The 21,083-nt window shown below is 41.9% G+C and overlaps 1 protein-coding gene across 8 annotated transcripts in view; it reads left to right on the forward strand.

The window, feature by feature from the left end:
* Positions 1 to 6,034: 6,034 nt before the first annotated feature.
* Positions 6,035 to 21,083, forward strand: part of NEMP2 (nuclear envelope integral membrane protein 2) — a 42,311-nt gene continuing 27,262 nt past the window's right edge. For 7 of the 8 annotated variants that reach the window (XM_060152438.1, XM_060152440.1, XM_060152441.1 and 4 more), the window contains exons 1-2: positions 6,035 to 6,276; positions 20,505 to 20,620. In XM_060152438.1, the coding sequence (XP_060008421.1) occupies positions 6,171 to 6,276; positions 20,505 to 20,620 (222 nt within the window). In that variant the 5' untranslated portion in view covers positions 6,035 to 6,170. The remainder of the gene's footprint in view (positions 6,277 to 20,504; positions 20,621 to 21,083) is intronic. The other variant, XM_060152442.1, reaches the window with a different exon arrangement.

Raw genomic sequence — 21,083 nt, forward strand, 5'->3', positions numbered from 1 at the left:
AGAGGGTGAAGGTGAGAGCTTCTAAGAAAGGCTTTATTTCTCTCTTCAAACGATGGAAGGGAAAATAGTGCTCCTGCTTTTGGTTACAGTTGTGTGAGGGAGGACCCAATATCAGTGGCAATGGCAGCTTTTTTCAATTATGAGGAGAAAAGCTTGAAAACAAGTCCCAACAAGCTGAGAGTGGTGGAGTAGAGAACTGAAAACAGCCTGAGACCTTGATAGGATGGTTCAGCTGCTGAATCAACCTGCTGGGACTTCCATGGGACATAATAATTGTCTTCATTGTTTTACTTGGAAATTCTGTTACTTGTAGTTGGAAGCATCCTAATACATTCTCTGATAATATAGGTAGACTTCTTGACCCAGTCAAAAGGGACAGGGTATAAATCAAAGCAAACAAATGTAATTGAGTTGGGCAGAATGTTACTGAAATGTCCTAAATAATTATTTTTTTCATCCAGCTTTACAGACTTTGCTTAATGCAAGCAAAAATATATCTAATTTCTGTCAGATAGACTCTATCGGCAAAATAGGATTCATAGTATTAGCAAAACAGAAGTACATTAGTTGAATTATTTATACTTGCCACAATCTCTATTGAAACATGACTAATCTAGAAATTATGATTTGGTTATAGAAACTGCTCAGAACAGATAGACTTTCTTGTGTCAATTTTCTTCAAAAAATAAAGTATTATTTTATTATAAATAAAACATTATAAATTTCTTCCTAACAGTTAGTAGCTTACACTGTCTTTCCACACCCATGGTCACAATAACATCCTGGAAAAATAAGGGAGTCAAAAATCTGTGTAACAACTCCATAATACACTTGGGTCAAGCCAGATATAGAATACAAAGAGACAGCAATATTGGAAATAGAGGCTATTGAGATCTGACTTACAGAAGCAAAGGGGGAGAGAAACAGCAGAAGAACAAAACCTGAGACATATTTATCTCCATCTCCCAGCCTCCACATACCCTTTTAAAAAAAGATTTCTTTCTAAAAACACTTGAAAGAATATAGGTTGAAGAATTTTTCTGAGTAGACTGTGACCACTGGGGACATCCTGAAGTAGCTGGTGGGAAACTGAAAGCAAGAAGAGAAAATCTCTATTTTAACTGAATTGAAGGGCTCCTTAAATTACACACAGTTCTTTTACATTGTCAATAAATGACTAATAAAGGCAGTTAAAGAACTTAACTAAAAGGATATCTGCAGTTTATAGCTTCCCCTGAAGGAAGAAAAGACTTTCAAATATAATTATCTCACTATAAATTATTTTTTGGAGAGATTACTCCAGTGGGGCAGGGGGCAGGGTGGGAGGATCAAGATTGTAGAGAATGGCCAATTAAGAAAAATGCTCCCTAAGGGTGAGTTGGCAGAAAAGAAGACTTTGGCAGAGCTTCTTTAGGAATCAAGTCAAGTGGAGTGGCAGGATTGGATGGTGTCCAGGTAAGAAATAAACTAGAATCCCAGTGCTGGGAAAATGTATGCATTTTACATGCAATCCTGAGCTTACTCACTGCAATTTAAACCTATTTCATTTTTGCTCTTAAGAAAACATAACAAATAATTGGTGACTATTTTTCTGTATCCTAGTTCCTTAAATTAGCTCTTAGAAAGCTGCAACTTTTCAACCTTCTTTTCCTCAGATTAACCAAGAACATCCATCTTTTCCCATAGATACAGTACTATTTTCCAGCCATCATCAACTAATCATCAATCACTTTTGAATATTTTTTCCCCACCAGTTTTATCACATGGTCAAAAGACTATTTGCCTCAGAATTGTAAATGTGGATTCCCAGGCCATACACTGTACCTACTGAATATGAGTCTTTGGAGATGGGACTCTTATCCACACCAAAATTTGAGAACCACTACTTTAAAGGATTCCACAGCTCTCAATTTGAATGGAAAGATCTGAATTGAATTTGACCAATTATCTTTTATCAAGGACTTTAGCAATTGAGTTTAGAGAACATTTGATGTATTTCTTAATAAATTATATTCTAATCCCTCCCAACATCATTTATTCATACTGAAAAGCTACCTATCTTTTACTTCTGACATGAATTATTAAAATTACTGAACTAGTATATGGCAAGTCAATTTCAAAGTATTTCTTAAATGAAATATGCTAAGAAAATCATGATCCAACAAGTCAACATCTATTTTTATTCTTTTCTTTTATGGAGACGTCTTGAACAGCCTGTTTTTTTCTCTTGATATATAAAATTCTAAAAATGGGAATTTTTAAAAGGAAGAAATGATGGCATATAACCTCTATAATCTTTGCGGCATTGGTGGATATCATTACAGTCTTTCTAAATCTTTCTTTATGAAAGAACCCAAAGTAGTAGAACTGCCTATTTCTTCTAATACATTTAATTAAATGTTCTACCTACCTAGAAACCAAGTGAAAGCTCCTAAATAATTTCTGACATGAGCTAAATTTTACTTCTGATTCATAATGACTGATTATAACCCTATGACAGTTACAGAAAATTAATTAGTTATGAAGAGCAAGAACTCTAGAAATAAAAATGCAGAGGCAGAAATTTGAATTGTAATCTTTTTCACACCATGTGGAAATAGTCATATGGAATTAAAGAACTTGGCTCATTAAAATAATATTAAGGAAGCTCTTTATTATACATTTTTTAAAAATAAGTATAAGTCATATTCTAACAATATGAATTACATAAAATGCACACACAGTATTTTAGCTGTGATTATAAACTTGCCCAAAATTCTACTTACTGTCAAGCGTGAAACTTGTAAAACTCAAAATTTAGTCCTAATACTCTTGATTCACTTGGGTTACATGTTAAGAAGAGACATTTGGGGCTCTATGCCCGATGGACTGAATCAGTCTCTGGAGGGTATGTCCTGGGAATCTGCATTTACAATGCTAAACATTTACATATTACCCACACAACTAGCATTCTGGCAAGAGTTCCAACTTCTTCCCTATCTATGAGATCCAGATCCCCCAAGTGGCAGTGCTTCGTTTTGTCTTAGAGACGGACGTGGGGTGTTTACCAGAAATCCATAGCTGAGGGACTTCCCTGGTGGCACAGTGGTTAAGAATCCGCCTGCCAGTGCAGGGGTCACGGGTTCGATCCCTGGACTGGGAGGATTCCACATGCCAAGGAGCAACGAAGCCCGTGTGCCACAACTACTAAGCCTACGCTCTAGAGCCTGCGAGCCACAACTGCTGAGTCTGTGTGCCACCACTATTGAAGCCCATGCACCCAGAGCCCGTGCTCTGCAACGAGAGAAGCCACAGCAATGAGAAGCCCGCGCACCGCAACGAAGAGCAGCACCCACTTGCCGCAGCTAGAGAAAGCCTGCGTGCAGCAACGGAGACCCAATGCAGCCAAAAATAAATAAATAAACAAATTTAAAAAATTGTTTCCAAAGCAAAAGCATCAGTGACAATACTCAAAGTATTGCCAATGTTGTTATTAAAAAAAGAAAAATCCATAGCTGAAATCTGTAGGCAATACAATTGGGCAACTTCTTCAAAGAGATAATGAATTTTGTCCTTTTTCAAGCATCTCTTTTGGTGTAGAAATGTATGGGCTGGTGTTAAAATCCAGTTACAATTAATCGTTTTACATCATCTAGGCAAATTTAATGGTGACCCCCCAACTACAACTTTCTCACCTCACTGACCCAGTGATGGGCAAAAATATTCTCTATTTTCTAACAAAGATAGAAAGCAAACCTGCATAATAATCCCAGGAGGCTTTGAACAGAAGATTCTGCAGGTGTCCTGTTTATATGGGATTTGGTTTTGGTTTCGTTTGTTTAATCAGTATAGTTCATCTCCTAGAAAGAGGCACACAAATGCTGGTGTAATTTAAGAACAACAGACTGCACTAATCACAGATTGTTAATCCCATCTGCTCCTCATGAGAAGGAAGCAGTGTTCCATGATGTGTCAAAGGACCTATGAGCCTTCCTAAATCTGACCACTCTCCTTATTCTGTCTTCTTGTATTTCTTTCTCCACGGTTCTTTGGTGTCTTTTTTCCCTTCTTCTCATTGCATTGTCACCACAAAGCTTATCTATTTTCATATGAGAGGTTTTCATATGAGAGAGAGGTTTGGGGAGGTTAGGTCAGATTTCATCATGGTCCCCCAATGACAAAATTATCACCTCCTAAGAGTCTGTTATCTCTGGAAAAAATTTATTGCTATCCTATAAAGAGGAATGTGGTGTTTTGAGTTAGCTTCTTTACTAAGAAGCTAAAGATATTTATTAAGAGTATGCTACATGAATAGCACTTTAAATATTAATTTAATACACTACTTCCTGTCCTTTTATTCCTCTACCTGATACAGCTGTAGGAAAACACACTTGTCGTTCAAGAATATACCTGTTAAAAAAAAGAAAAAGAATATACCTGTTTCTTTTAGCCACGTTTTGTAGTGCCATTCAAAATTAAACTAAATCGGGCTTCCCTGGTGGCGCAGTGATTGCGAGTCCGCCTGCCGATGTAGGGGACATGGGTTCGTGCCCGGTCCGGGAAGATCCCACATGCCGCGGAGCGGCTGGGCCCGTGAGCCATGGCCGCTGAGCCTGCGCGTCCGGAGCCTGTGCTCCGCAACGGGAGAGGCCGCAGCGGTGAGAGGCCCGCGTATCGCAAAAAAAAAAATAAAATAAAAATAAAATAAAATAAAATAAAAAAATTAAACTAAATCAAAATGAATATGGTTAGGGAAAAAAAATGTTGGGCAAGAGGCAAGTGGGGTCAGGGTCTCTGCTATTTCTCTGGAGATAGTCTGCAGGGTAAGACAAGGTAGGAGTTCAAGTAATAACAGTTTATCTGTAAAAATCATCCTCCCCAGGAGTCCTTTACAAGATTTCTGAACTTTCAAAAAGCCATATATGGGTGTGCACATGGCACCAGGGGGTTGAAGGCAGTTGGTTAAACCTAACTTTGAAGCCAGGGAAAGTCTAGTGAGTTCTACTCAGATCTTTGGGGAAAATGAGGCTAAACTAGTTTTAGAGGTTGATTTCTGTTACAACTGGCTTCTCTGAAGTACCTTAGCAAAAGTCCAAAATTAGAAAAGAGGAAATGACCTTTTGTTCTACCGAGTGTTTAGTAGGAAATATTGAATCACATTAATGGGTTTCCAAGGCCTGAGGAGGGTTTGGACCTTAAAAAAAAAAAAAAGTACAGTATAATAATGTTTAAGACTACAAGCTCTATACTCATTATCAATATTAAAACCACACAAGATATTTTTCCAGGTTTATTGAGATATGACCGACATATAACACTGTATTTGTTTTAGGGGTACAACAATGATTTGATATATGTATATATTGCACATATAATTTATTTAACATCCGTTTCATCACAGTTACACATTTTTTTTAATGACGAGAACTTTTAAGATCAACTCTTAGCAATTTTCAAATATTCGTTACAGTGTTGTTAACTTTAGTCACCATTACATCCCCAGAACTTACTTATCGTATAACTAGCAGAAGTTTGCACCTTTTGACCACCTTCACCCAGTTCCCCCACCTCCCCCCACCCTGGCAACCACTAGCCTGTTCTCTACATCTTTTTAAACACACACACACACACACACACACACACACACACACACACACACACACACACACGTTAATTTTAGGGGATATATTGGTGAGGGAACGTTTTACATGCCGTTTATACTTAAATGTGAAAAGTCAATGCTATTTAAGCAACCAAATTGCCAATCTGTTACTGTTACAAACAAAAAGGAAAAATAAACTGATTTTTATTTCTAAATAAAGGGTTGCTGAAGGGCCTTCGCCTTCCGGGGGTATGACTCTGAGAAGCTCTGACAACTGAGCCCTAAAGCCCCACAGTCACGGGTCAGGGCAGTTGTAAGCACAATTCTCAGACGAAGGGTCGGCTCCTCCCCACACCCTCCAGGGTGAGACGGGGCGGAGCCCGGAGGGCCCCGGAGGCGGGAGGGGCGGGACAGGGCGCGAGCGGGACGGTGGCGGCGGGGGGGGGCGGGACCTCCGGGTTCCCGCGCGCAGGCCGCAGCGGCTCCTGGTCTCCTTCTGGGCCCCGCGGCATTTCCGCTACTCTCGGCCGAGAGGGACCCACAGGTCTCGTCCCGCCGCTGGGCCGCGCGGAGCTGACCGCCTGGCGGGATGCGGCCGTCCCCGGGGACGTGCTGGCTGCTCTTCTGGCTGCCGCCGCTGGCCGTGCTGCCGGCGGACGCGGTGCGCGGCGAGGAGGACGAGGCGGCGTTGTCAGGTAATCGCGGGCACGGGCGGCGGGCGCGCGCACGCTCCTCGGCTCCCCCGCTCCCTATCCCCGCCCTCCTCGCCCCCTCCCCCCGTCTCGCCCGGCTCCCCGGAGATGGACCAAGCTCTCCCTTCTCCGGGCGGCGGGGCGCGGGGAGCTGTTTCCTTGCCCGGCTTAAGGTTTCCTCCGCGGGCGCGGCCTCCCTTACCGCCTGCTTGGGCGTCCCTGGACTCTGCTGGCACTTGGACATTATAATTTTAGGGTTAGAAGCAACTGCAGAGTTCATTCTGGCCCAGTTCCCTCGTTTTGCAGAAGCAGCCGAAGCCCAGAGAAGTTTTGATTAGTCCAAGGACACACAGATAGTCATTGTACAGATGATCCTAGTCTCCCGACTTTCAACACAGGGCATTTGTATACATCAACTTAGGTTGAAAATATTATTATTTATCTAGGTAAAACTTTGGACTCAAGACTAGAGAAGGTTTGGCTTTAGAATTGGACTGAACTTCCCCTGCCCTTACTAGCTCTGTGACCTTGAGTGAGTCATGCTACTACCGGTCACATGTAAAACACGGATAATATTTCACAGGATTACTGTGATGTTTAACGTGTACCTGGTACAAAGGAAACAAGAAATGGTAGCTGTTCATAGTGTTGTTATGGGCTGTCTGGAGTGGGGCAAGGCAGGAGTTCTAACTCCACAACTGCTACTAATTTGCTATGAGCTTAACGTTTCTTTTTCACTGTTTTCACTATTTTTAAAAGATTTCCTGGAATCACTGTCCACTAACTTCATCTTATTGCCCCCCTGTGGTTGCAAGGGAGGCAACCAAGTGTAGCTGGGCATAGCTGCTACCCTCCAATAAAATCAGGATTGTTTGTCTAAGGATAAAGGCAGTTTATCAGATTGAGCTGGAGCTACCAACTCCTATGTATCTTGCAGTGAGGTACGCCTTGGGGGACTCTTCTATACCAGTTTTCATTGAATGGACATTTGTTGAGTATTTACTATGTGCTAGGCAGTGTTAAAAGTGCTTTAACTGCATTATCTTATTGAATACTCATAGTAGCTGTATGGGGTAGGTACCATTTATATACCCATTTTACAAGAGGGAACAAAGACTTGGTAGTAGGAGAGGTAACCAGTATGTACTGATGAAAAAATAAATCACAGATCTGTCTAAGAGGGAGGATTTCTGAGTATGGCTGCAAACAGAAAATTGTAAGTAGCCTTGGACCAGCATCCAGAACGTTGATTTCTCTAGTTCGGTCATTACATTCAGCCACCCACTTGAAGAATTACGTTGGTCCAGGCTTGTCTTTATGGGCCATAGTTTTCTCATCAGTAAAGATGAAGAAGTTCTATTACTGAATGTTCTCCAATAATTTCCTTACCTTTTATTTGCCTCAATGAACCCACTGTTTTTCAGGTTTTTGTTACCAGATTTAGTGTTAACATGTCAACTAATTTATTTTGTTAATCAAATCATACATAAATGCTTCTGTTCTGCCTGAGACATGCAGGATGCCCACTGAGTTGATAAAATTCTAGTCCACAGCTAAGAGAAATGGCAACTTCTGTAGCCTTATAGCAACACTTGCCCTTACAGATGGGCTTCACAACTGAGACTTTTTTTTTCTTTTACATCTTTATTGGAATATAATTGCTTTACAGTGGTGTGTTAGTTTCTGCTTTATAACAAAGTGAATCAGTTATACATATACATATGTTCCCCTATCTCTTCCCTCTTGCGTCTCCCTCCCTCCCACCCTCCTATCCCACCCCTCCAGGCTGTCACAAAGCTCCTAGCTGATCTCCCTGTGCTATGCGGCTGCTTCCCACTAGCTATCTACCTTACGTTTGGTAGTGTATATATGTCCATGCCTCTCTCTCGCTTTGTCACAGCTTACCCTTCCCCCTCCCCATATTCTCAAGTCCATTCTCTAGTAGGTCTGTGTCTTTATTCCTGTCTTACTCCTAGGTTCTTCATGACATTTTTTTTTCTTAGATTCCATATATATGTGTTAGCATACGGTATTTGTCTTTCTCTTTCTGACTTACTTCACTCTGTATGACAGACTCTGGGTCTATCCACCTCATTACAAATAGCTCAATTTCATTTCTTTTTATGGCTGAGTAATATTCCATTGTATATATGTGCCACATCTTCTTTATCCATTCATCCGATGATGGACACTTAGGTTGTTTCCATCTCCGGGCTATTGTAAATAGAGCTGCAATGAACATTTTGGTACATGACTCTTTTTGAATTATGGTTTTCTCAGGGTATATGCCCAGTAGTGGGATTGCTGGGTCATATGGTAGTTCTATTTGTAGTTTTTTAAGGAACCTCCATAATGTTGTCCATAGTGGCTGTACCAATTCACATTCCCACCAGCAGTGCAAGAGTGTTCCCTTTTCTCCACACCCTCTCCAGCATTTATTGTTTCTAGATTTTTTGATAATGGCCGTTCTGACTGGTGTGAGGTGATATCTCATTGTAGTTTTGATTTGCATTTCTCTAATGATTAATGAAGTTGAGCATTCTTTCATGTGTTTGTTGGCAGTCTGTATATCTTCTTTGGAGAAATGTCTATTTAGGTCTTCTGCCCATTTTTGGATTGGGTTGTTTGTTTTTTTATTGACCTGCATGAGCTGCTTATAAATTTTGGAGATTAATCCTTTGTTGGTTGCTTCATTTGCAAATATTTTCTCCCATTCTGAGGGTTGTCTTTTGGTCTTGTTTATGGTTTCCTTTGCTGTGCAAAAGCTTTGAAGTTTCATTAGGTCCCATTTGTTTATTTTTATTTCCATTTCTCTAGGAGGTGGGTCAGAAAGGATCTTGCTGTGATTTATGTCATAGAGTGTTCTGCCTGTGTTTTCCTCTAAGAGTTTGATAGTTTCTGGCCTTACATTTAGGTCTTTAATCCATTTTGAGCTTATTTTTGTGTATGGTGTTAGGGAGTGATCTAATCTCATACTTTTACATGTACCTGTCCAGTTTTGCCAGCACCACTTATTGAAGAGACTGTCCTTTCTCCACTGTACATTCCTGCCTCCTTTATCAGAGATAAGGTGACCATATGTGCATGGGTTTATCTCTGGGCTTTCTATCCTGTTCCATTGATCTATCTTTCTGTTTTTGTGCCAGTACCATACTGTCTTGATTACTGTAGCTTTGTAGTATAGTCTGAAGTCAGGGAGCCTGATTCCTCCAGCTCCGTTTTTCGTTCTCAAGATTGCTTTGGCTATTCGGGGTCTTTTGTGTTTCCATACAAATTGTGAAATTTTTTGTTCTAGTTCTGTGAAAAATACCAGTGGTAGTTTGATAGGGATTGCATTGAATCTGTAGATTGCTTTGGGTAGTAGTGTCATTTTCACAATGTGGATTCTTCCAATCCAAGAACATGGTATATCTCTCCATCTATTTGTATCATCTTTAATTTCTTTCATCAGTGTCATAATTTTCTGCATACAGGTCTTTTGTCTCCTTAGGTAGGTTTATTCCTAGATATTTTATTCTTTTTGTTGTAATGGTAAATGGGAGTTTTTTCTTGATTTCACTTTCAGATTTTTCATCATTAGTGTATAGGAATGCCAGAGATTTCTGTGCATTAATTTTGTATCCTGCAACTTTACCAAATTCACTGATTAGCTCTAGTAGTTTTCTGGTGGCATCTTTAGGATTCTCTATGTATAGTATCATGTCATCTGCAAACAGTGACAGCTTTACTTCTTCTTTTCTGATTTGGATTCCTTTTATTTCCTTTTCTTCTCTGATTGCTGTGGCTAGAACTTCCAAAACTATGTTGAATAAGAGTGGTGAGAGTGGGCAACCTTGTCTTGTTCCTGATCTTAGTGGAAATGCTTTCAGTTTTTCACCATTGAGGACGATGTTGGCTGTGGGTTTGTCATATATGGCCTTTATTATGTTGAGGAAAGTTCCCTCTATGCCCTCCTTCTGCAGGGTTTTATCATAAATGGGTGTTGAATTTTGTCAAAAGCTTTCTCTGCATCTATTGAGATGATCATATGGTTTTTCTCCTTCAGTTTGTTAATATGGTTTATCACATTGATAGATTTGCATATATTGAAGAATCCTTGCATTCCTGGAATAAACCCCACTTGATCATGGTGTATGATCCTTTTAATGTGCTATTGGATTCTGTTTGCTAGTATTTTATTGAGGATTTTTGCATCTATGTTCATCAGTGATATTGGCCTGTAGTTTTTCTTTCTTTGTGACGTCCTTGTCTGGTTTTGGTATCAAGGTGATGGTGGCTTCGTAGAATGAGTTTGAGAGTGTTTCTCCCTCTGCTATATTTTGGAAGAGTTTTAGAAGGATAGGTGTTAGCTTGTCTCTAAATGTTTGATAGAATTCGCCTGTGAAGCCATCTGGTCCTGGGCTTTTGTTTGTTGGAAGATTTTTAATCACAGTTTCAATTTCAGTGCTTGTGATTGGTCTGTTCATATTTTCTATTTCTTCCTGATTCAGTCTTGGCAGGTTGTGCATTTCTAAGAATTTGTCCATTTCTTCCAGGTTGTCCATTTTATTGGCATAGAGTTGCTTGTAGTAATCTCTCATGATCTTTTGTATTTCTGCAGTGTCAGTTGTTACTTCTCCTTTTTCATTTCTAATTCTATTGATTTGAGTTTTCTCCCTTTTTTTCTTGATGAGTCTGGCTAATGGTTTATCCATTTTGTTTATCTTCTCAAAGAACCAGCTTTTAGTTTTATTGATCTTTGCTATCGTTTCCTTCATTTCTTTTTCATTTATTTCTGATCTGATTTTTATGATTTCTTTCCTTCTGCTAACTTTGGGGTTTTTTTGTTCTTCTTTCTCTAACTGCTTTAGGTGCAAGGTTAGGTTGTTTATTCGAGATGTTTCCTGTTTCTTAAGGTAGGATTGTATTGCTATAAACTTCCCTCTTAGAACTGCTTTTGCTGCATCCCATAGATTTTGGGTTGTCGTGTCTCCATTGTCATTTGTTTCTAGGTATTTTTTTATTTCCTTTTTGATTTCTTCAGTGATCACTTCGTAATTAAGTAGTGTATTGTTTAGCCTCCATGTGTTTGTATTTTTTACAGATCTTTTCCTGTAATTGATATCTAGTCTCATAGCGTTGTGGTCGGAAAAGATACTTGAAACAATTTCAATTTTCTTAAATTTACCAAGGCTTGACTTGTGACCCAAGATATGATCTATCCTGGAGAATGTTCCATGAGCACTTGAGAAAAATGTGTATTCTGTTGTTTTGGGATGGAATGTCCTATAAATATCAATTAAGTCCATCTTGTTTAATGTATCATTTAAAGCTTGTGTTTCCTTATTTATTTTCACTTTGGATGATCTGTCCATTGGTGAAAGTGGGGAGTTAAAGTCCCCTATGAATGTGTTACTGTCGATTTCCTCTTTTATGGCTGTTACTATTTACCTTATGTATTGAGGTGCTCCTATGTTGGGTACATAAATGTTTACAATTGTTATATCTTCTTCTTGAATCAATCCCTTGATCATTATGGTGTCCTTCTTTGTCTCTTTTAATAGTCTTTATTTTAAAGTCTATTTTGTCTGATATGAGAATTGCTACTCCAGCTTTCTTTTGGTTTCCATTTGCATGAAACATCTTTTTCCATCCCCTTACTTTCAGTCTGTATGTGTCTCTAGGTCTGAAGTGGGTCTCTGTAGACAGCAAATATATGGGTCTCGTTTTTGTATCCAGTCAGCCAATCTGTGTCTTTTGGTGGGAGCATTTAGTCCATTTACATTTAAGGTAATTATCGATATGTATGTTCCTATTCCCATTTTCTTAATTGTTTTGGGTTTGTTATTGTAGGTCTTTTCCTTCTCTTGTGTTCCTTGCCTAGAGAAGTTCCTTTAGCAGTTGTTGTAAAGCTGGTTTGGTGGTGCTGAACTCTCAGCTTTTGCTTGTCTGTAAAGGTTTTAATTTCTCCATCAAATCTGAATGAGATTCTTGCTGGGTAGAGTAATCTTGGTTGCAAGTTTTTCTCCTTCATCACTTTAAATATGTCCTGCCAGTCCCTTCTGCCTTGCAGAGTTTCTGCTGAAAGATCAGCTGTTAACCTTATGGGGATTCCCCTGTGTGTTATTTGTTGTTTTTCCCTTGCTGCTTTTAATATGTTTTCTTTGTATTTAATTTTTGACAGTTTGATTAATATGTGTCTTGGCGTATTTCTCCTTGGATTTATCCTGTATGGGACTCTCTCTGCTTCCTGGACTTGATTAACTATTTCCTTTCCCATATTGGGGAAGTTTTCAACTATAATCTCTTCAAATATTTTCTCAGTCCCTTTCTTTTTCTCTTCTTCTTCTGGAACCCCTATAATTCGAATGTTGGTGCATTTAAAGTTGTCCCAGAGGTCTCTGAGACTGTCTTCAGTTCTTTTCATTCTTTTTTCTTTATTCTGTTCTGCAGTAGTTATTTCCACTATTTTATCTTCCAGGTCACTTATCCGTTCTTCTGCCTCAGTTATTCTGCTAGTGATCCCATCTAGAGTACTTTTAATTTCATTTATTGTGTTGTTCATCATTGTTTGTTTCATCTTTAGTTCTTCTAGGTCCTTGTTAAAATGTTTCTTGCATTTTGTCCATTCTATTTCCAAGATTTCGGATCATCCTTACTATCATTATTCTGAATTCTTTTTCAGGTAGACTGGCTATTTCCTCTTCATTTGTTAGGTCTGGTGCATTTTTATCTTGCTCCTTTATCTGCTGTGTGTTTTTCTGTCTTCTCATTTTGCTTATCTTACTGTTTTTGGGGTCTCCTTTTTGCAGGCTGCAGGTTCGTAGTTCCCGTTGTTTTTGGTGTCTGTCCCCAGTGGCTAAGGTTGGTTCAGTGGGTTGTGTAGGCTTCCTGGTGGAGGGGACTAGTGCCTGTGTTCTGGTGGATGAGGCTGGATCTTGTCTTTCTGGTGGGCAGGTCCACGTCTGGTGGTGTGTTTTGGCGTGTCTGTGGACTTATCATGATTTTAGGCAGCCTCTCTGCTAATGGGTGGGGTTGTGTTCCTGTCTTGCTAGTTTTTTGGCATAGGATGTCCAGCACTGTAGCTTGCTGGTCGTTGAGTGAAGCTGGGTGCTGGTGTTTAGATGGAGATCTCTGGGAGATTTTCACCGTTTGATATTATGTGGAGCTGGGAGGTCTCTTGTTGACCAGTGTCCTGAAGTTGGCTCTCCTACCTCAGAGGCAGAGCCCTGGCTCCTGGCTGGAGCACCAAGAGCCTTTCATCCACACGGCTCAGAATAAAAGGGAGAAAAAGGAGAGAGAATTAGTAGAAGTATGAGGAAAGAAAGAAGGAAAGGAGGGAAAGAAGGACAGAAGAAAGAAAGAAGGCAAGAAGGCAAGAAGGAAAGAAAGGAGGGAGGGAGGGAGGGAGGAAGGAAGGAAGGAGGGAAAGAAGGAAAAAAGACAAAGAAAGAAGATACAGTAAAAATAAAATAAAGTATAATAAAGTTATTGAATTAAAAAATATTTATTTAGGAAAAAAAGGGGGACGGATAGAACCTTAGGATAAATGTTGGAAGTAAAGCTATACAGACAAAATCTTACACAGAAGCATACACATACACTCTCACAAAAAGAGGTAAAGGGGGAAAAATCATAAATCTTGCTCTCAGAGACCACCTCCTCAATTTGGGGTGATTCGTTGCCTAAAGGAGGGAAGGAAGGAAGGAAAGAAAGAACGAAGGTAAAGTATAATAAAGTTATTAAAATTAATTATTAAGAAAAAAATTTTTTTAAAAAACCATGGACGGATAGAACCCTAGGACAAATGGTGGAAGCAAGACAATACAGACATGGTCTCACACAGAAGCATACACATACACATTCACAAAAAGAGGAAAAGGGAAAAAAATCATAGATCTTGCTGCTAAAGTCCACCTCCTCAATTTGGGATCATTCCTTGTCTATTCAGGTATTCCACAGATGCAGGGTATATCAAGTTGATTGTGGAGCTTTAATCCACTGCTCCTGAGGCTGCTGGGAGAGATTTCCCTTTCTCTTCTTTGTTCTCACAGCTCCCAGGGGCTCAGCTTTGGATTTGGCCCCGCCTCTGCGTGTAGGTCGCTGGAGAGCGTCTGTTCTTCGCTCCGAAAGGACGGGGTTAAAGGAGCCGCTGATCCGGGGGCTCTGGCTCACTCAGGCAGGGGGGAGGGAGGGGCATGGAGTGCGGGGCAAGCCTGCGGCGGCAGAGGCCGGCATGACGTTGCACCAGCCTGAGGTGCGCCGTGCGTTCTCCCGGGGGAGGTGTCCCTGGATCCTGGGACCCTGGCAGGCTCCCCGGAAGGGGGGTGTGGATAGTGACCTGTGCTTGCACAGAGGCTTCTTGGTAGCGGCAGCAGCAGCAGCAGCCTTAGCGTCTCATGCCCGTCTCTGGGGTCCGCGCTTTTAGCCGCGGCTCGCGCCCGTCTCTGGAGCTCCTTTAAGCAGCGCTCTTAATCCCCTCCAGGTACGTGGGGGGTTTCTTGCCTTTTGGGACGTCTGAGGTCTTCTGACAGCGTTCAGTAGGTGTTCTGTAGGAGTTGTTCCACGTGTAGATGTATTTCTGGTGTATCTGTGGGGAGGAAGGTGATCTCCGCGTCTTACTCTTCCGCCATCTTCCCGGAAGCCTGAAGTTTTGACTAAGTATTTTTACCTTAAAATAAAAGGTAATTTAGTTTATGACTAAACTCTTTAACCTAATTGTATCTTTATACATTTAGGAAAACATAAATGACAAAAGTAGTACAAAAGAATAATTCTAAATTTATCAGTTAAAGCAAGTGATGTGCAGTTGTCTCTTTTTTTAATATATGATATGTAGTCCTAACATTAGATTAATTGAATATTTTCAAATTGAATGGTATTTTATGTGAACTAAGGGATTTCACTGGTAAAGGTAACCCTGACTCACATCCTTTGGTAATGTAAAGAATTGCACTTTGTCATAGCAGTTTGGGCACAAATGTCCAGAAATACACTGTTCTCCAGGAGTCAGGTTTATTGAAAGGTTCAAGAGAGCCTGCCGAGGACTACAGGTAGTTAAGGAGGGCCGTGCTCAGTCCATGGCCTTGCTGGGGTAGCCATAATAAGCATGGCATTCGGGGTTGGTCCTGCTTATACTCCTAAGTTTTTGGGAAATGAGGCAGAGCTGGGATAGCCCACACTTGCAGACCCCTCTCCTGACTTGAGGCTTGAGGAAGTGAATGCCTAGGTTATGGGAGCACCCTCTGGGGAGGAGAAATATTTCAGCTCCAGGGGGAAGCAGTGGCTCTCCCTAGGCAGGTGGTGTTCTCGTCTGACCAAATGAATGATTATTATTACATTTTTATGAATCCCTAGAAATTCCCTTTTGTTTTCTGGATTGCCTCGTGAGGGGATGTTGTTGATATTGTGATATATTTGGATTTGCCCGGATCTGACACTAGGAGGTTCCAATCCTAGCTGAATGAACCAGCAAAGACTGAGACTGCATGAATAAATGACACCTGCAGACCTAACAGCAGCTTCACAGCCCTCAGTGTCAGGGCTGGAACAGGTGGTAGAGTTCAGCCAGGCAGTGAAGCTGGCTATAATTTCTGTTTCCTACCCGCAGGCAGAGATAGAGGAAGTAGAAACTGAATAATGAAATGTCTCTAGAAGCTTACTGAAGGGAGGAGGGGCCTAGGAAAGACAACGTTTATAAACAATCTAAGATTAAAAGATCTGGTTCCCTCTAGGAAGGCAGTGGGCCAGCTGTGGTAAGAATCTTGATTGTCAAAGTCACTGTCTTATGCTAGTTGACCATGGCTTAAGATTCACATGAACTCACTTGGAGCTAGGGTTGTGGTTTCTTGTGGCTGTGAGTTTCAAGTTCCTTAGATAATTAGGAATTCTTGTGTGGGTGGATTGAGATGCATTCACCTCAGGAGACAGGTGATAACAATGAGGGCAGCCAGAGGGCACCATGAATTGCTGACACCTTGTCTATAATGTCTCATGTATTGTGTGAATTCAACATCAGTTTCACCTCAAAAGCCAGAGGCCGCTCTGGAGAATTCCAGGGGAGACGCGGTTTGCAACATGCTTGCTTTTAGTAGTGTTTCTGTAAATATCAAGAATCAGGGCAATGTACCCCTATCTGTACTTTCCTTAATCTGGTTGAAGACCAAGGTGAAATCAAAGCAAGTTCTTTTCTTCTAACTGGGAGGTCTTTACACAGAGTACACTGATGTACCATATAGAGTACAACAAAAACACGCTGATCACCACCTCCTGCCTCCCTCTGCCCTCTTCTACCTGGTGAGGAGAAAGAAGAGGGTTCTCAGCCCAAGGGATATTAAGGGTTACAGCTCTCCTCCCTCTAGTTAAGGGTACATTGATGATGGGGTAGGGTAAGGCGGAGGTGTAGCCTGCAGGTTCTGTGGGTGGGATGGCAATGGCACAGGCTGGACAGGTGTCCAGCATTAGGTTGCTTCAAGGGGAAGAGCAGAGGGCCCCCCCTTTTACGGTGCTGGCACTGGCCAGCCTCTTAATAAAGATTGGCCAGGCTTTCACGGGGTCGGCTATGCACGCCCAAATAACCTACCAGTCCTCTCGAATTACAGCACACACGTGAAAGACAAATATTTAAATGCTACATATACGGTAATGAACATGCCATGTCCCTAACTTCATGGAAAGAGAGTATAAACTAAAAAATACATATATACTATGAAGAGAATAAAGCAGAGTAAGCAGAAAGTGGGTGAAAGGGGTAGGAGTGTGCCATTTTAGACAGTGGGGCCAGAGAAGGCCTTCCTGAGAAGGTGAATTTTGAGCAAATACATACGTTATCTATCAGAAGGAGCCAGCTCTGCCGAGATCTGGGGAAAGCCGGTTGCAGATGGAGGAAACAGCATGTAGGAAAGGTTGAGGCAGGGGTGGCTTGGCACCCTGAGGACAGGACGCTTGGTGTGGCCGGAGAGGCTAAGCAGGAGGAAAGGTCAGAGGTACCCAGGTCCTAGGAAAGGAGGATGGGTTTTCTTACGGGTGTGACGAGAAGTCATTGGAGGGTTTTGAGCAGGTAAATGCTGTGCTCTGGTTGATGTTTCTAAAAGGTCCCTGTACTGATTAGAGAATAGGTTGTAGGGGAGCATCGTAGGGGTGATTCTGTAAGCAGACCAGCTAGAAGTCCCTTATAGTAACCCAAGTGCAAGAAGGCTGCGGCCTGGACAGCAGAGAAGCATTTATTCCTAAATTCAAGCTATTGCGCTCTACCCACATTGCGTCATCTTGCTCTTATCTGAAGAGTTACAGATATCAAATGATTTAGGAGACAGTCTTAGGACCAAAATGGAAAAAAAAAAAACAAAACCTCACTGGAAGGCAGCGTTTGTTTGCAAAGCTCAGGCTCCAAAGGGTTTTTCCTCAGACCACTAACAAGAGGGTAGTTCGTATACTTAGGGGAATTGACTCAGCCCTCGAAGTGGTGGAACGCTCTCTAGGAGACGGGATGCACGGAGGGACCCTGGAAAGACCACAAGAAAAGCCCCTAGTGAGCACGCGTATGGTGTTAGGAGTAACCCTGAAGAAAGAACGGGCTGCAGTTAACGTTCTCATGGTGGTCTGGGCTGCTGGGGTCTGCAGACCACAGACCTCACGCTCTTCACCTGACCCCAGCCCCAGAGTGTGCTCCCTTCCCAACGATAGGTAGGAATCCCCTCTTCCACTGGGGACTCCCAGCATAAGGTTCTCAACTCCAGCCGCCTGATTTCACCCTGTTCCTGCCTAGAGAGCCCACAGGGGACCGCGGAAGGCAGAACATGGGATACCAGAAGGCGAGTCCGGAGCCCTCCCTGTGGTCACTAGCTGAGGGCTTTTAACGTGCGTGGTGTGTTATCATCGCAGTCGCTCAGGCTCTTCCAGGGTCTGCACTGCCTCCTTGGACACGCGTCTTTCATACGGCCAGCTGCAGCCCCTTGGGGTCCCGGGAGGGCCCTGTCCCCTGTGCAGCCCGTGGCCAGGAGTCATTTGTGTCTCAGATACATGCAAGAAGGCTCTCAGCATCTGTTGCTTTGTGTGTGTTGTTAACACTGTTCTGCATTCTCCTTTGTGCCCTTGTGTATAAACAGACCATGAAAGAATGCATTTTTAATTTTTGTATCCTATATTTAAAAGAGAGCCTCTAGAGCTTCCTTCTCGTGCCTTTTTGAGATCTGCCTCTTAACCTGGATTCTTATATTTGCATCTCATACTCTCAAACTCTGCAAATTTCTTGGTATATTTAAAAACATATGCGTCACAGTGTTAAGAGTAAAGATTAAATGGTTTCACAGCATCACAGTGGAGGGTACTGGATCCTCGTGTAACTTCTCTGCTTTGTGCAGCCACCTGAGAACCTTGACTTTTATGCAGTTGTATTTTCAGAGCTGATGGGCATTCACAGTGTCTGTTTCTTCACTTTTCTCCAGCTTAATGCTAAGGTGTTTCTAGGCAGGACCGGGACCTATCTGGACTTACTTAGTGTTATTCCCTAAATGGATATAATTGTCGAGTTGTTATTACTGGTTACCCGATCCTTCCCCAACTTCGGTGTAGCAGGTTGTTCTAGCTTCATTTCAGGTTTTTCTGGAGAAACAGCTGATCACACTCTCCTTAGAGGAGTGAGGATTGGGGCATAAAGCCTGTTTCTTGATGTGCACGTAAACATTCCCTGTTGCTGTTTCATATATGACAGACGTAGTGGTGATACCCTATCCTGGGTCCAGAAGCATCTGTGACTTTCATCTCACTTCATTTTAAATTCAAATATAGCAGCAGCCTCAGAAAAAAATGAACCCCATTACTTCATAATTTTCTTGTGGCATTTACTACATTTACCATCTGTAACGCTGCACCTGTCTTCTCTCTCTCTCTGTTACACTGTGTTATATTGTATTATATATTACATACTATATATAAAATATTTTTTGTGTATTACACAGAACACACAGACGTATGTATGTACTACATCTGTCTCCAGCCAAACTTCTCCTGTGCTACAGACCTATCCATCTTCACCTAGCCCCACCAACCAAGACTCAGTACTTCTCAAATTGAACTCTTCCCCTTTTTTTGCTTCTTCTCTAGTATTCCTTATATCACTCACCGGAACCATCAGGTCATTTCTGAATCTCTGAGTCTGTTGATTCCACTTCCTAGGTGCTCTTACATCTGTTCTTTCTCCTGCCTCCTTAGTTTGTTTCTTGTTTAGACTGCTTCGGGAGCCTCCACAGCTCTTCTGCTTTCAGTCTTCTGCCCCTCTAACATTTTGCGTGGCCTACAGAATGCTCTTTCTAAGACACGACTGTGTTCTCTGTTCCCACAGGTCCATTCTGTGCCTTGCTCTCCCCTGCTCAGTTCCTGGAAGCTGGCCTCTGTGGGCTTCTTTGCCCTCTGGCTTCCAGTTGGGTTTGGCAGATGAGAGGCACTGACGGGAGGGCGGGAGAGAGCTCCCCCTGAAGCTGTGGCAGGGCTTGCATCCCCTTAGACTACTGTCCTCTTGGCTCTGGTAACAACGGGTCCTCCCTTTGCCATTTCAGGCCTAGGGATGTTGAAGGCTTTCTGCTCTTGTTGGTGCCTGGGAACTTCACGGTTCCTTGTTGTTAATGCCTGAACCCTGCCTACATCTTCACTGAACTCTTCTCAGTGAAACCCTTTGGAATGTCAACAGTGTCTTGCCGAGACTTTGACACTTACCTAAAATCCTTCAATGCTCTGCTTTCTGCGGGAAGTCCACCTTCCTCAGTGTAACAGAAACCACCTAGCTCTCTAGCTGCAGGTGTTGAAATGTCCTGTGTATTCCCTACACTCCGTCCTCGTGAATGGCCGAAGCACTTCCATGATTTCCCTCATCTCCATGGTTCTGTACACATTTGTCACTCCACCCCCTGACTTCTGTCTCGTTGCCTCTGACTGTGCTTCAGTGCTCCTCTCACGTTTCCTCCTTTCTGGGAAGCCTCCCTCAATCCTTGCCCTCTACTTCAAGATTGAAGAAGTGCCTATTCTCCATGCTCTTGCAGTCCCTCCATCTGTCATAAGAGTATTGGTACTGGACTGTAATCTTTTTGTCTGCCTCCTGCTAGATTGGAAAGACTGAAGGACTATAATTACCATGTAGAAGAATTTACTGGCCATAGACTACAAAAACAGCCGTCATTAACCCTGTGAATAAAAAAGAAGATAAGATTCTGGGCAATTACATATTTAGGAAATATATTCTTTTTTCCATTTCTCAGTTGCAAGATGTAAAGCTTTGAAGGAAATGGATTTAATTAAAACGTCTCAGTCAGACTGTTACTGCTACAATCAAAAATCCCAAGTGAAATGGAAGTATATATGGTCAACTGTGCAGGTAAGAGCCTACTTTCAAATTATGTCTTAGGAACAGGGAGTTAAAACATACTATTTCAAGAGTAGAAGTAGCTTTTGTATGACATAGAGCTGTGTATCAGTATGAAAGCTGCCTGGGGGATTACACACAGCAGTTCAGGTTGGGGGGGGCTATGGGAGGGGACGTTAACCTCCATACTCTTCATCAGCCCCTCTCCAACCACTCCAAGTAGATATACTATCTGAGTGCAGTGTGCTTGCTGTTTGGACATGGCTCAAGACAATACCCTCTTGCCTACTTTCCAAAATAATTGCTATCTCAGACCCTTCTCTATAGAAATCTGAAGTTACCTCTGATCCCAGGTGTGGTCAAGATAGTAATTACTCTTAATAGCCTAGCACTTTCCTTCCTTCAGCATTTAATGAATATTTATTAAGCACCTACTAAGTGCCAGGAATTCTTCTAGGCTCTTAGGATCCATCAG

This window comes from Lagenorhynchus albirostris, chromosome 6 (assembly GCF_949774975.1).
Source record: "Lagenorhynchus albirostris chromosome 6, mLagAlb1.1, whole genome shotgun sequence".
Lineage (NCBI taxonomy): Eukaryota > Metazoa > Chordata > Mammalia > Artiodactyla > Delphinidae > Lagenorhynchus > Lagenorhynchus albirostris.